Source organism: Grammomys surdaster, unplaced genomic scaffold (assembly GCF_004785775.1).
Source record: "Grammomys surdaster isolate TR1022 unplaced genomic scaffold, NIH_TR_1.0 373, whole genome shotgun sequence".
NCBI lineage: Eukaryota > Metazoa > Chordata > Mammalia > Rodentia > Muridae > Grammomys > Grammomys surdaster.
In genome coordinates this window covers 10,874,008-10,888,921 of record NW_021604792.1, presented here as the reverse complement: position 1 = coordinate 10,888,921, position 14,914 = coordinate 10,874,008, and the positions used below count along the sequence as shown (strand labels likewise).

General features: G+C 37.5%; 1 protein-coding gene across 1 annotated transcript; it reads left to right on the top strand.

The window, feature by feature from the left end:
• The first annotated feature begins 9,653 nt into the window (after positions 1 to 9,653).
• On the top strand, positions 9,654 to 14,781 carry LOC114632425 (killer cell lectin-like receptor 2). Its single transcript, XM_028780930.1, has 4 exons — positions 9,654 to 9,809; positions 11,831 to 11,993; positions 13,421 to 13,510; positions 14,372 to 14,781. Exons 2-4 carry the CDS (start codon positions 11,882 to 11,884, stop codon positions 14,779 to 14,781), a joined length of 612 nt encoding a protein of 203 aa, XP_028636763.1. The 5' UTR covers positions 9,654 to 9,809; positions 11,831 to 11,881.
• Positions 14,782 to 14,914: the final 133 nt, after the last annotated feature.

The following is a 14,914-nucleotide window of genomic DNA, read 5'->3' as shown; positions in this document are numbered from 1 at the left end:
AAGGAAGGAAGAAAGAAAGAAAGAAAGAAAGAAAGAAAGAAAGAAAGAAAGAAAGAAAGAAAGAAATCCCACATACACATGGAAACTGAACAGTACTTTACTCAATGATATCTTAGTCAGGGAAGAAATAAAGAAAGAAATTTAAAACTTTTTAAAATTTAATGAAAAATAAGGCACATCATACCAAAACTTGTGGGACACAATGAAAGGAGTGCTAAAAGGAAAACTCAGAGCTCTAAGTGCCTTCAAAAAGAAACTGGAGAGAACATAAACTAGCAACTTTACAACACACCTGAAAGCTCTAGAAAAAAAAAAGCAAATACAGGCAAGAGGAGTAGATGACAGGAATAATCAGACTCAGTGCTGAAATCAACCAATTACAAACAAATAGAACTACACAAAGAATCAACAAACTTAAGAGTTGGTTCTTTGAGAAAGTCAACAAGAGAGATAATCCATGTGCCAGACTAGACAGAGGGCACAGAGGCAGTATCTAAATCAATAAAATCAAAACTGAAAAGTGAGATATAACAACAGAAACTGAGAAAATTTTTAAAATCATCACATCCTACTACAAAAGCCTATTCACAATAAAACTGGAAAATCTGAATGAAATGAACAAATTTCTAGACAGATACCAGGTACCAAAGTTAAATCAGGATCAAAGAAACCATCTAAACACTCTCATAATCCCTAAATAAATAGTAGCAGTCATTTAAACTCTCCCAACCAAAAAAAAAAAAAAAAAAGGCCCAGGACTAGATGTTTTTAGTGCAGAATTCTATTCTCTTTAAAAGTTTCCATGTAGGGCCATGAAAGGACAGCCTGGATTCTGGGCAAGTATGTCTACAGAATATTTCACCTAATACAAAATAATATACCTTCTTCTCAGTACCTCATGGTACCTGGAAAACACTGGAGACCCTGCAGGGTTCCCTGCAAGGGATTGAAAGCATTTTGCCATGTCAAGAGACTCTAGGCTCCTGACACTGACATGAGGCAGCAGACCTCTATAAATCTGTGCTTTCCAATCATGTAGGAGCCTTCCACATGTAGAGGACATGCCTGTAGGCCACAGAGCCTCCAGAAAGATCTCCATATTAATGAGATACCTAAAGGCCAGGTCATAGCCAATTAAATGTTCCTTCCCAGACACTCCTCCTTGTAAAAGTTATTTAACTTCAGGCTCACTCTGAAAATACAGGTGTGTAGTTTCATTCATTTTCCACCATGACAATAAATGTCTTAAGAACATAGCATATTTCACTTTTTTAAAATCCACCATGGGAAATAGTGGAACAGATCTTCATCTACTGAGCCACTGTCTAACTTCACACAGAAGAACTCTATACTTTTCCAGACATAGAGACACCCAGTCACCCAAGCCAAGCCAGCCATGACCCAATCAAGCAATGCACCATGACCAAGAACCTTCACTGCCAAAGAGGATACCAGAGCTCATCCTTCCACTCTCCACTTCTGCTGTGGGCAGATGTAGCCAATATGTCCCCACTTTGGTCTCAGCCCTTCTAAAGCCTACCAGCAGAACCTTAGAGCTCAAGTGCCTGAGAACCAGCTGATTACTGGCCTCTTTTTTGCCTAGGGACCCCAAAGCCAAGAGCTCTGGCTCCCCACAGGACATCATACTGTACTCCTCTATCCCAAGCAAAGTCCTGAAGCTTCTAGAAGAACTGTGGAAGGATATCTTGATTTTTGGCTGAGCATGGGCTTTGAACTCTGGCTCCCATGGAGAAACAGCAGGTGTTCAGCCATGCCCCCAGAATCCAGGCTCCTACATATCTAGACCTCCATTTAACCTGAGCCTTGTAGTCATGTTTGGCTAAGCAGCCCCTCCCAGAGAGCTGTGGGTCACCATCCACATACATGTAGAGGGCGTGACTACAGGCTTCAGCCTCAAGAGATTTCCATATTCATGAATTACATAAAGACTGGAGGTTGTAGCTAAATTAAGTGACTCCTCTCTTCCCCCTCCCTATTTAAGCCAGTTACTCCCCGGCTTAACCAGGGGATGCTCATCTAGACCATCTATTACACGCCATGAACAATAAAACTCTTGAAACTCTGGACTTTTTCGAGTTACTGGGACCCACCTTCATTGGAAAGCTTCCAGCCCTTGGAACCTCCTTGGTCTTTCACATGTTATCAGGGCCTGCCACCATGAAAAATTTCTTGGGTCTCCGCCATACAGGACCCGTAGCTTCTCACAGCCTGAGGTACACTCACAACCAGCATGGATTGAGCACACTCAAATTCCTACACCTCTATCCCCACAAGAGGCCCTAGCCACGAGGCTAGACAGATGCAGGACCCACACATCAACCCATACACACTACAACCCACAATTCCACAAAATAGAAATGAAAGGAACACTACTCAATTCATTCTATGAAGACACAATTATGTTCATACATAAACCACATAAAGACCCTACGATGAAAGAGAAATTCAGACCAATCTCCCTTAAGAATATTGATGCAAAAAACACTCAATAAAATTCTTGCAAACTTAATCCAAGACACATCAAAACAGTCATTCATCCTGATCAAGTAGGCTTTATCCCAGGAAAGAAGGAATGGTACAATATATGGAATCCAACAACCATCAAAGTAATCCATTATATAAACAAACTCAAAGGAAAAAAAAAACACATGCTCATTTCACTAGATGCTGAGAAAACATTTGACAAAATTAAACACCCCTTCATGGTAAAACACTTGGAAAGATCAGGAGTTCAAGTCCCATACCTGAACATAGCAAATCTTTGGAATGGTGGGCTGTGAGAAGCAGCTGGTTCCTGGTTGAACGTAAGTCTTGAACCTTGGACCTTTATCAGGATGGCAGGTGTTCGGCTCTGCTCCCAGGCCCTGATTCTTTTCATTCAGCTTCACCTCTCCACAGCCCCTCCCACAGAGAGGTCTATGACCATCAGTCACGATGAACAGTGCCTCAGGCTCTCCCACATGTAGATGAGGTATTTCCAAGCTCTCAGACCAAGCCAATAGGCGTTATCTGCTGCCAGACTCTAACCCACCCTAAAATTGTATATGAAAGCTCTATTAAGGAGAAGTAAAGAGGTGTTTGAGAATCATCCTGGTGTCTGAGAGTTTCTGTCTCAAGAGCTGTAACACTTGGGGAGAAATCTACTCTCCTGGAGGCTTCCTGGGGCACCAAGCTGCCTCCTTGCAAGCTAGCCGGCTTCCTATCGGCCCAGCCCTGGCCAGCTCAGCAAGGAGAGACAGGTGCAGCACATGGGAATGACTGAACTTCGACAATGTAGATGCAAGCAGAGGCAGCAGCAGGGGCAGGGAATCTTCCCTTCCTGCTTACACTCTGCATCCTTTGGTCCAGTCCTCCTGCACCAGGCCAGGCCAGAGACCTACAGCAGTGTAGATGCAGGCACAGAGACAGTAGCGGACCCTCCCCCCTCTCACTCTGTCTGCAGCCAGAAGATCATCATGGCTCACCCTCCAGAAGAGGGGAGCCACACAAGCCAGTAGCCAAAATCAAATTAAATGGACAGAAACTTGAATCAATCCCACTAAAATCAGGCACTAGAAAAGGCTCCCCACTCTCTCCCTACCTATTCAATATAGTACTCAAAGTCCTAGCCAGAGCAATTAGACAACAAAAAGGAGGTCAAAGGAATACATTGGAGAGGAATAAATCAAAATATTGCTATTTGTAGATTATATGATAGTATACTTAAATGACCCAAAAACTTCCATCAGAAAACTCCTAAACCTTGTAAACAACTTTTGCAAAGTGGCCGGATATAAATTTAACTCAAACAAATCAGCAGCCGTCCACTAATCAAAGGATAAACATGCTGAGGAAGAAATTTGTGAAACACCCTTCACAATAGTCACATATAATATAAAATATTCTTGTGTGACTCTCACCAAGCAAGTAAAACATCTGTAAAACAAAAAATTTAAGTCCCTGAAGAAAGAAATCAAAGATCATCTCAGGACATGGAAAGAATTCCCATGCTCCTAGATTGGCAGGATTGATACAGTAAAAATGGTTATCTTGTTAAAAGCAATTTACAGATTCAATGCAATACCCATCAAAATTCCAATTCAATTCTTCATAGATTTAGAAAGAGCAATTTTCAGATTCATTTGAAGTATCAAAAAACCCAGCATAGTGAAAACTTTATTCATCAATAAAAGAAATTCTGGGGGAATCACCATCCCAGATCTCAAGCTCTACTACAGAGAAATAGTGATAAAAACTGCATGATACTGGTACAGAGACAGGCAGGAAGATCAACGAAATAGAACTGAAGATCCAGAAATGATCCCACACACCTATGTTCACTTGATCTTTGACAAAGGAGCTAAAACCATCCAGTAGCAAAAGGACAGCTATTTCCACAAATGGTTCTGGTTCAACTGGAGGTCATCGTTTAGAAAAATACAAATTGATCTATTCTCATCTCCTTGTACAAAGCTCATGTCCAAGTTGGTCAAGGACCTCAACATGAAACTATATACACCAAAACTAATAGAAGAGAAAGTAGGGAAGAGACTCAAACACATAGGCACAGGGGAAAAGTTCCTGAACAGAACACAAATGGCTAATGGTCTAAGGCCAAGAATTGACAAATGGGACCTCATAAAATTCCAAAGCTTTTGTAAGGCAAAGGACACTATCAATAGAACAAAATGGCAATCAACAGATTGGGAAAAGATCTTCACCAACTCAACATCTGATAGAGGATTAATATCCAATATATAGAACAAATTCAAGAAGTTAGATTCCAGAGAACCAAATAACCATATTAAAAGGGAGGTACAGAGCTAAACCAAGAGTTTTCAACATAGGAACCACTAATGCTGGAAAAGCACCTAAAGAAAAGTTTAACATCCTTAGTCATCAGGTTAGGGCAAGTCAAAAACAACCCTGAGATTCTACCTCATACCAGTCAGGATGGCTAAGATCAAAAACATAGGTGATAGCAGATACTGGTAAGAATGTGGAAAAAGAGGAACACTCTTCCATTGTCGGTGGGATTGCAAGCTGGTACAACCACTCTGGAAAACAGTCTGGTGGTTCCTCAGAAAACTGGACAACATATTACCTGAGGATCCAGCTATATCACTCCTGGGCATATACCCAAAAGATGCTCCAACATATAACAAGGGCACATGCTCCACTATGTTCATAGCAGCCTTATTTATACTAACCAGAAAAGAGAAAGAATCCAGATGTCCCTCAAGAGAGGAATGGATATAGAAAATGTGGTACATTTACATAATGGAGTACTACTCAGCTATTAAAAACAATAAATTCATATAATTCTTGGGCAAATGGATGGAACTAGATAATATCATCCTGAGTAAGGTAACCCAACTAGAAAATAAAACACATGTTATAAACTCACTGACAAGTGGATATTAACACAAATGCTCAGATACCCGAGATACAACTCAGAGACCACCTGAAGCTCAAGAAGAAGGAAGACCAAAGTATGTATACTTTGGTCCTTCTTAGAAGGGGGAGCAAAATATCCATGGCAGGAGATCCAGAGAAAAATTGTGGAGCAGACACTGAAGGAAAGGCAATTTAAAGACTGCCCTGCCTGGGGATCCCTCTCATAACATTTAACAAACCAAGACACTACTGTGGATACAAAGAGGTGCTTGCTGACAGGAACCTGATATAGTTGTCTCCTGAGAGGTTCTGGCAGCGTCTGACAAATACAGAGAGGGAGTCTGACAGCCAACCATTGGACTAAGAATGGGGTCCCCAATGGAGGAGAAAGGACTTAAGGAGCTAAAGAGGTTTACAGCCCCATAGGAGGAACAACCATATGAATGAAACAGACTCCCCAATGTTATCAGGGACTAAATCAAAAATAAGAGTGCACATGCAGTGACCTATGGCTCCACCCACATACGTAGCAGAGGATGGACTTGTTGGGCATTTTTGGGAGGAAAGATTCTTGGTTGTATGAATGTTCAATACCCTAGTGTAGGGTAATGGCAGGAAGGGGAAGTGGAAGTAGTTGGATGGGTGTGGGAACACTCTCATAGAAGCAGGAGGAAGAGGCATGGAATAAGGTGATTTTGGAGGAGAAACCAGGAAAAAGGATAACATTTTAAATGCAAATAAAAAAATTTCTAATAAAAATTTTCAAAAAGTCAACATAAAACAAAAACAAAAAAAAATATATCCAGTAATTTTAGTAGATATCCTTCTACTCTGATATCATACATAAGATTTCCAAGTAACGCCTCCTGGCTGACATCTAACACTTGGAGTAGTTCCAAAATATTTGTCTTTCAGTCGGGGAGCTGAGAACCCAGTGGTTGTTTGGTACACATGGCTGGTTCCCTCAGTAGTCTCACTGTGTCATGGAAAATCTTTATAAGTCTTAAGGGAGCAGCTGTTTCTTAGACCATGATAGAAGCATGGAAATACTGGCTCTAATATCAGTTCATTCTAAGACGTGGTAAGTTGAAATGAAAACACCATAAAATGTTCTTAGACTAAAAAGACTCCAAGACGTTAAATGTGGGTTCTGTTAATCAAAACTGAGTTCTATGGAAAAGTAGCTATAGGGAATATGGCTATTCCATATTATTGTCAGGACTATGAATGATAGCTTAGATTATTTGAAAATTATGCAATTGGACTCCTATATCTTTACTTGAAATAAATGAGAGCTGTATGCTACAAAAGGCTAAGGTGTAAGTTGACCACAGATAGGTTTTTCTGTTTTAATAGTGGTATCTGTAGGCTTATTGGACAATGAGGTAGCATAAAACTTTTCATCGAAATAAGAAAAATAAATACACAATCAAAAGTAAAAGAAAGATACATGGTCTGGATATGGTAGATTATCCTGTAATTCCAGAAGTCACAGTTATAGGGGGTAAGATCAAGTGTTTAAGGAATGACTCTGCTACATAGTCATTCTGAGTCATCTTGAACTATATCAGACCATGCACCAGGAAAAAGAAATTGACTTAAAAGAAAGAGTGCTTTAAAAAGGATAAACTGAACTTTCAGACTCCACAGAGGATGCAGTGGACTTATATTAGAGTCTCTGCTATGACATATGAAAGAGAGAACTAGGTTGAAGAAGCAAAGGTCTTCTTCATGGATTATTCTCTGTCTTCTCCAAGAGTAAATTATATCCCTGGTTATTGAAGAGCCCAGATATACATCAAAACACTCTTGTGGACTCCTCTTATCACGCTTACTACATTCCTGAGTCAACTTTCTCATTTCCTCTCTCTCAGTGCTTCAGCCCACCAAGGACTATGTGGGTAGGTAGATAAGGCAGAGTGTTAAAATATCTCTGATTATAAAAGATCAGGGTGGATACAATCACGGAAAATCTCAAAACAGAGCTGTTTGGGGTTTTCTTAAGACATGTGAAGTTTACCATATATCATGGTTGTGAAAGTTACACCTTAAAACACACAAGCACCAGGAAGTGGGTAATTGGCCAGAATAAGTCTATCCTCCCAGTGAAGCAAGTGATCAACCCATCCATTCCAGTGGGCTGATGATTACTCCAGGTGTCCCTCAGCTGTGCAGTGTTGGTTCTGTAGTCCGAGGGTCTGACAGGTATATTTGAATGTATGTCTAGGATTATGTCTTTCTAAACATAAAGGTGTAGGCAGTTGTGGGTTCTCAAATAAAGGATTTTACAGCAAAGATGTCAGGAACATGAGTATGTATATGTGTATGTGTATGTGTATGTGTATATATATATATATATATATATATGTATATGATGTATATGTATATGTGTGTGTGTTTTGTGCATGTGTGTGCCTGTGTGTGTGTTGGTGCTGGTGTGTGTTTGGTTTTTTTGTTGCTATTTGTTTTTCACATGAATGAATTTAAATGCAAAATTCAAGAAAACGAATATTTCTTCAAGTACATGACTGTTTTATTACCTGGTCATTTGAGTTTTGTACTTCCTGTTTTATGCTACACTTTGGTCAAAGAGACAAAACTGAAAACTGAAGAGCCAATCAATTCCATTCCCTTTGCAGTCACTATATCTTTTAATGCTAACAGTACTCCTTAACTGTTTACAGTTTTTTTTATAAATTCAACCTCAGTTGTACAGAGCTTAGAGGAAGCTGCAGCTCTTTGGCTTTACAGTTATGGGCATGCTCCTATCTCTGACAATACAATCAAACAGACACCCACTCTCTGTTCAAGATCTGTTAACTACTCTCCTCCTTCACCAAGTGCACTGATAGGCCCCTTTTCACTGGATAATTATATGGTGAAAATAATGAACAAACAGCTCTTGTGTTCATTCCCACAGTCTTTGCATGATGTTAGAGGAGGCAAAACAACATACAGAAAGCACAAAGAACCATCCCCTGTGCATGGGGTTTGCCTCTGTGGTAGGGATCACACCCTCTCAACAGAAAAAGAATGTGAATATGTCTTAGCACCATTAATATTTTTGTGGGCAGAGTGACATAAACTCCCAGATGAGGGATGAATGTGGGTTTTCTAGGCAGCAATGTTCAGTCAGTGTAGTTGAAACAGCTACATTCCAGGAATGAAACCATGGGCAAAAATCATAGAAGAAAAATTCACCTCATATCATCTCTAAATATTATCAATTGTAAGTAATTTCATGCCAACTTATAGGCTGCAAATGAACCAGATGTCACGTGATAAGCTATATCATAGATCCTTAAACCTATATCTCCTTGAATCTCATGTCTTCATGCATAAAATATCTTTCTTAGTATGTTCTAAAAATTATATCATGTAGTTCTAAAACTAATAAAATACTACAAAACAACTAGAATGTTTAGAAGCAGAGAATTATCTAATTAATTCATGCTGTATATAAATGATTAATAAATATGTACAATATTAAGAATCTTGAGATCAGTATTTATAAAATAAAGAGCTGCTTATTATTTATTTCAAAAATATCTATCAGAAACATGGTGTAAATTGGTATCATTGTGTACAGCTGTAATTCTAAGACAGAGAAGAGTGAGTCAAGAGGTCAAGAGGACTGTTCTAGAACAGCCCATGCTACATAGTAATATAAGTATCTCAAAACAACAACAACAACAAATGAACCAAAAACAAAACACCAGAACAAAATAAAACTGGGCCTGACTCTATAGCTGAGCGAAGTGTGTTTGCTGACTATGCTTATTGTCTTAGATTCAATTTTCCAGCACTATGAAAACATCAGCAGTAAAACCACTCCATATGAAATGACATCAATATTGTCAGTAAACATTATCTATGATTAAAAAGCTAGAAGAGTGTAAAGGAAGAATTTACCAGTGGAAATCTGAGTGCTTTGAAGGCAATCTTAATACATACTTTAAGCTGCTATTAGCATAATTCAAATCAAGACATAACTTTAAAATATAATAAGACAAAATTTACAACTTCCTATTTCAAAACTAGGCGAGAGCAGTTTTAGTCTGTCTTTTTCCTAGTGGGTTTGCTAAGGACACTGGTTTTGCTCTCTCTTCAGGAGTGTTCACCTTTTCACTATTCAAATCTCAATTATGGACATTACTTTTGTAGCATGTGGCACAATATTTTGCTTCTCACCTTTTTTTTTTCTCAGAGTTAGGTTTCCTTAAGCAATTTCCTCTTTTTGCTTTGGTAAGAGTAGAGGCAGAAAATTATGAGTTTGAGTTTCACTCTGAGGTAATTTAGTTCTGCCTTTTCTCTTGGAGCTTCTTAGTGGATACAAGCTAGAAAAGGCCAACTTATCCAGCAGTTGGGGGATCAATTCCTTCCAAGAGAATCACCTCTGAGCATGGACACAGGTAACAATTGCTGCTTTTATTTACTATTTTATCAAATGATCAAATATACTGGAGAGAATTTCATATGGTGTGACATGAGAGAAGGATTAATGGGGAAGCCCTGTTGGTTGGGTTATATCAGGTTAACTCTAGCAGCATGTGAAAACTGTCATTCTGCATTGGTTATTTTCTTTCAAAGTATGTTGGGACTTATGTTGAGTGCTAAGAAATTAAGGCAGAGGGATCTAAACAGTTTATTACTTTTTAACTGGGTTAAATGTTTATATATCATCCATCTGAAAGATGTTATAATTGGAGCCTGATAAGATGGGTCAGTGTGTAAAGGTATTTGTGACCCAAGCCTGATCAAATAACTGAGTTTGATCCCTGTAATGCATATGAAGCTGGAGAAATAGTGTAGCTACCCATCAGCTATGGACGAGCTGGATTCATCTGAAAGGAAGGCTGGAAACGAAAAAGACAAGGTGGGGCAAGAGAAACATGAATCCAAGACAAAGTTTTCTGATCAAGACTCAAAGTTTAATATTCAGCACTTTAATGTATAAGGAAAGCCTACTGAACCTATACCTTGTGTCACTGGATTATGTTGCAAAGCAAGCTCAGAGGACAGTCTATTCTTCTAAGTTCTTGTGGGAAGTTGTACATGCAGCCAGAGTGGATGACTCCACCTGACTTCTATTGTGGCAAGGTCTAGGGTGGTAAAACAAGGTCTTTCCAGCCTTCTCAAGGCTGAGGGAGGGCACATGAAACAACTTTGTAAAGTTGTCTTCTGGACACATGCACCTGGGCTCAGCCAGCTACACCCTAAGAGCAATAAATAACAGTTATGAAAAAGAATTCTGTAATGGAAGGATTCATTTTTTTAAGAAGGCAAAGGGTTGATCACTTCAGAATCCTTCCTAAATTAAAAAGCTAGATAAAACTGCTATCAATGTGCAGCTCGTTGTCTGAATTATCAACTGGCACTCATCTCAGTTATTAATGTTAAGGTAAGGTCAGTTACAAATTCTTACTGTTTACTAATACATTGATATATATTATTAGATTGTATCTTTCATGGGCATTAGCTCCTGGATACTGCATAGTGACAAAATTTATTTCCTTATAGCCTCCCGTTGCACAATCATGTAAGAGAATATTATATGTGACATGATTGTGTATATGGAATGATCTGTGATTAAAACTTCATATTGTATACTCCATGCCTCTGTCCATTGCTCCTAAATGCTAACCGGCAATGTACCCTTTCTACTTTCCTGCTTGCTGCAATTAATAAAGGTTATAAACCATTTCTGAAAACTTTGAGGCAAGAGACTCAGATGAGAGAGAATGTCTTTCTGGAACTGTTTTATCTCACCCAGTAGAATCTTTTCTGTTTGAATCCACTGACCAGTTCCAAATCTGGAGAAGAATGTGTAGACTGTGATGGGGTGGAGATGTTTGATATCTCAGCTGATTGGCACTTAAACCCAAGAGATATTTATGTGTCTTGGATTACCTATAGTATTATACTTTAGATATTCTTCGGAAGGTAGTGTCTGGGAAACTCTGAGAATAATATATAAATAAAATGACTGAAAGAACATTTAATATTCATGTGGTTATCAAAATATGTAGATAACTTTAAAGCAACATTTTTATTTTTTTCTTAAAGCCTTGACTGTTTGTTATTTGAATAGATTGTTTAAAAGTTTTTCATTGATATTCAATGGCACCAGTTTTAACTAACATTTTAATGTGCTGAATATTTTGAACAAACAAGCTATGTCAATATTATAACTTATCAGTATATTTTAATTTTTTCCATATTTACTAAAAATAATTGTTGTGACCATTAAATAAATAAACAACTTCTACACAAATATGCAAAGGGTTGTAACCTCTAATGGCAGTCGGGGTCAGTTCATGTTAGGCTGTTTAGATTATTAAGTCAGTTAGTCAGAACCCTCCCTTTCCCAACCCTCTGTATCATCAGATCCAGGTATCTACTTAAAGGTGGACATTTTAATTTTTTTCCTTAGGAATCACTCAAGGGCACATTTAACAGAGAACTTACTCCACATACTCCCAAGATGAGTGAGCAGGAAGTTACTTTTTCAATTGTGAAATTTCGTAAGGATACAAGGTCACAGAACCAAGTAAGCACTGAGGAGAGTCAAGCACCCAGAGAAGCTGGCCCCAGAGGTAATAGTGTTAAGTGTCTATAATCACATTGTTTAATGCATTTTAAGCTTTTAACAATTTAAAAATATCCCACGGCCTTTTATTGAAAACTATTGTGTTCCATTTCATCTGGGCATGGTTATGCACAAGGGTGAAAGGGAAGAAAAGACTATTTGTTGGCAAGTACCACATATAAAATTGTTCAAAATTAAGTTGAAAAAATAAACCAATCAAGTTTTAAAATTTGAAAACATAAAGAAAAAATGTAAACCTACTCCTACTTTTTAGTTACTATCTGGTAACAGAAAAAAAACAGATGGGCAGATTAGAACAATGGGAATCTATAAAAAAAAATTCCAAACTCTTGAAAATCAAGAAGAAATGAGAAACCATTAAGAGGTTAATTTATCATTATTATTATTATTACTATTATTATTATTTTATTATCATTATATCATCAGCAGCATTAGTATTATTATCATCAGTATTAGTATTATTTAGTCTAGTAAAGTAGAATTCTGAAAAATTTTAAAACTAACTAACAAAATAAGGCCTGAAAATACATGAAATATTCTAAAGACCCAAATCCTATGGAAATGAAGCTTATTTAGTAGAAACAATACTTTCACTCTCAAAGAAAGTGCTTTATTTGTCATAAATATCCCTAAAATCTATGCAAACAAGACAAAAAAATTGTCCATCAGAAGAGGAAGTCTCCTCCTGAGAATATAGTTACAGAGGAAGAAAGAGGGGTTGAAAGGTTAGTAGGTGTGGAAATGAGTAAACCCCAGTGTGATTTCCAGAAAATGTCAAAGAATAATTTTGTTTATTAATGAAAAAGAGGAAATCTCACTTCTTATTCTCTTTTTTTAGTTACTTTATAAATACTGTCTCATCTATGCTCTAAGCTGAGATATCATTCTTCTTTCATTTTCTGGTAATTTGGTAATTCCAAATGATACACAAAAATGTGTACTACTATATAGGGCAGAATCAAAATTACAGGGATGAAGAAATAGTTGATCTATAGGCCATTTCAAGGACGGGGATGTATACAGATCAGTTCCAGAGCAAGTTTGGTTCCCTACCATTACCTTTGAGCATCCATTACTCTACTGTAGAATGGACTTCAGTTCCAGTAGAACTGGATGAGGGCACATGTTTGTCATGCAGCGCCTTCTAGGTTGACTCAGAAGGATTGATAATACAAGGCCAAGGCTGAAAAGTTCAAAATTTTGTGAAATTTTCTGAAACTTCACACATGTAGGACTACTACATTGAGTATACCTTCAGTAGAAATCTACAATTTTGGCATCACATTTTAAGTCTGTTTGTATCATCAACTTTTGCAAAATTTTCTCTTGTTTCCATGCTACACAAACTATAACTAGTATTGGGATGTGCTCTTTTCATGATGATGATTTTCTTGCTTTGTTCTGTTGATTAAGTGTGTTCGGTCCCCTGGAAGATCATTGTGATAGCTCTCGGAATCCTCTGTTCCCTTCGGCTGGTAATTTTTGCAGTTCTAGTGACAAACAGTGAGTAACTGAGATACATTCTATTTGATTTTCTGCCTAAAGAATAGTTTTAGCCATGAACTATGCAGTGATATACTCTGTCCATTGTCCTACCTATAATGAGGAGATGAGACAGAATCTCTGGACTTTAATGTTGGCACACTGTAGACTCTCGTTCTCTTACATACCAAATCTGTCAGCTATGGGGCTGTTTTCTGTCTCATGCTTGGTCATATTTCTTCTATGGACCTGGTGATAGTCTGCCTTTAGAGCTAAAGTGATTTTGGATTTTATGTAAACATTTTGTGGTAAGCAATTGTGGAAAAGTTGATGACCTTCTTTTCCTTATTCTTCAATGTATACTGAGGTCATGGTTAAATAAAAAAAACTTCATCTGCAAAGAGACAATAAAAGTTAAACTTTATTGGACTCCTTCACATTTAAAGGAAAGAAATCACTTCCAGGTTGTGTTTTAACATAGAGATATTTGTGTATCTTTAGCTTTGCATATGTTCCAATAAGAATTGTGTCATATCTTAACATTTATTAGCTCATATTTTCATTCTGTGATAATTAATTGCTGAGTATTTTATTTAGGTATTTATTTTTAAATTTGTGCAATAAACAGTAGAGTGATTAGAAGTTACTGTCACTATAATTTTATTCAGGTTTACTATTTATTTTACAGTCAACATTTTCATAGAGAAACATTGATGTATCTATTTTATATTGACTTAGTTGAAGTTCTAATTTACAAATGTTAAAGTTCCAAAGAAAGATATGATATGTGTTGGCTGCCAACATGAAGGCTTTTTGCTAATAATAAATTTCAGTATTTATTTCTTATGAGCATGTTTGATTTTATAATGTTACTAATTTTAGTTTTTCAGTATAGTGAAGAAAAACATAAACTGCAGGAAACTCTAAAAATCCTCCACCATAACTACAGCACCATGCAAAATGAAAGCTATTTAAAGGAAGAAATGCTGAGAAATAAGTCTATAGAATGTAATTCTTACAAAAATCTTCTGGACACCTTCAAGAGACAACAGAACAGATGCCACATGGAAGCCAAGGTTATTTTAGATTGCTTACAGCACAGAGGTATGGAGAGGAACTTGAAAAAAACAGTTGCATTGTTTTATATTGTTTCTTCTTCCAGAAGCTTTGAAATCAAGTATCAGCTTAGGATGCTATTGATGTGTGAGTTAATGGTCTGGGGTTTCTTTAACTTGAGTAGAGTCCTGGAATCCTGGAAATCCCTGTCTGGACTAGGAGAATCTTATAGTTGATAGAACTCAGTGGCCTTTCTGGTTCCTACTGGTCCCAGAAGATGGAATCACAAGTTGGCACCCCAAACAATTCAGGTCTTTATGGTTTACTGCAAATTATGAATCTCTAACTTTGTTGCTGACAGAACTTGGC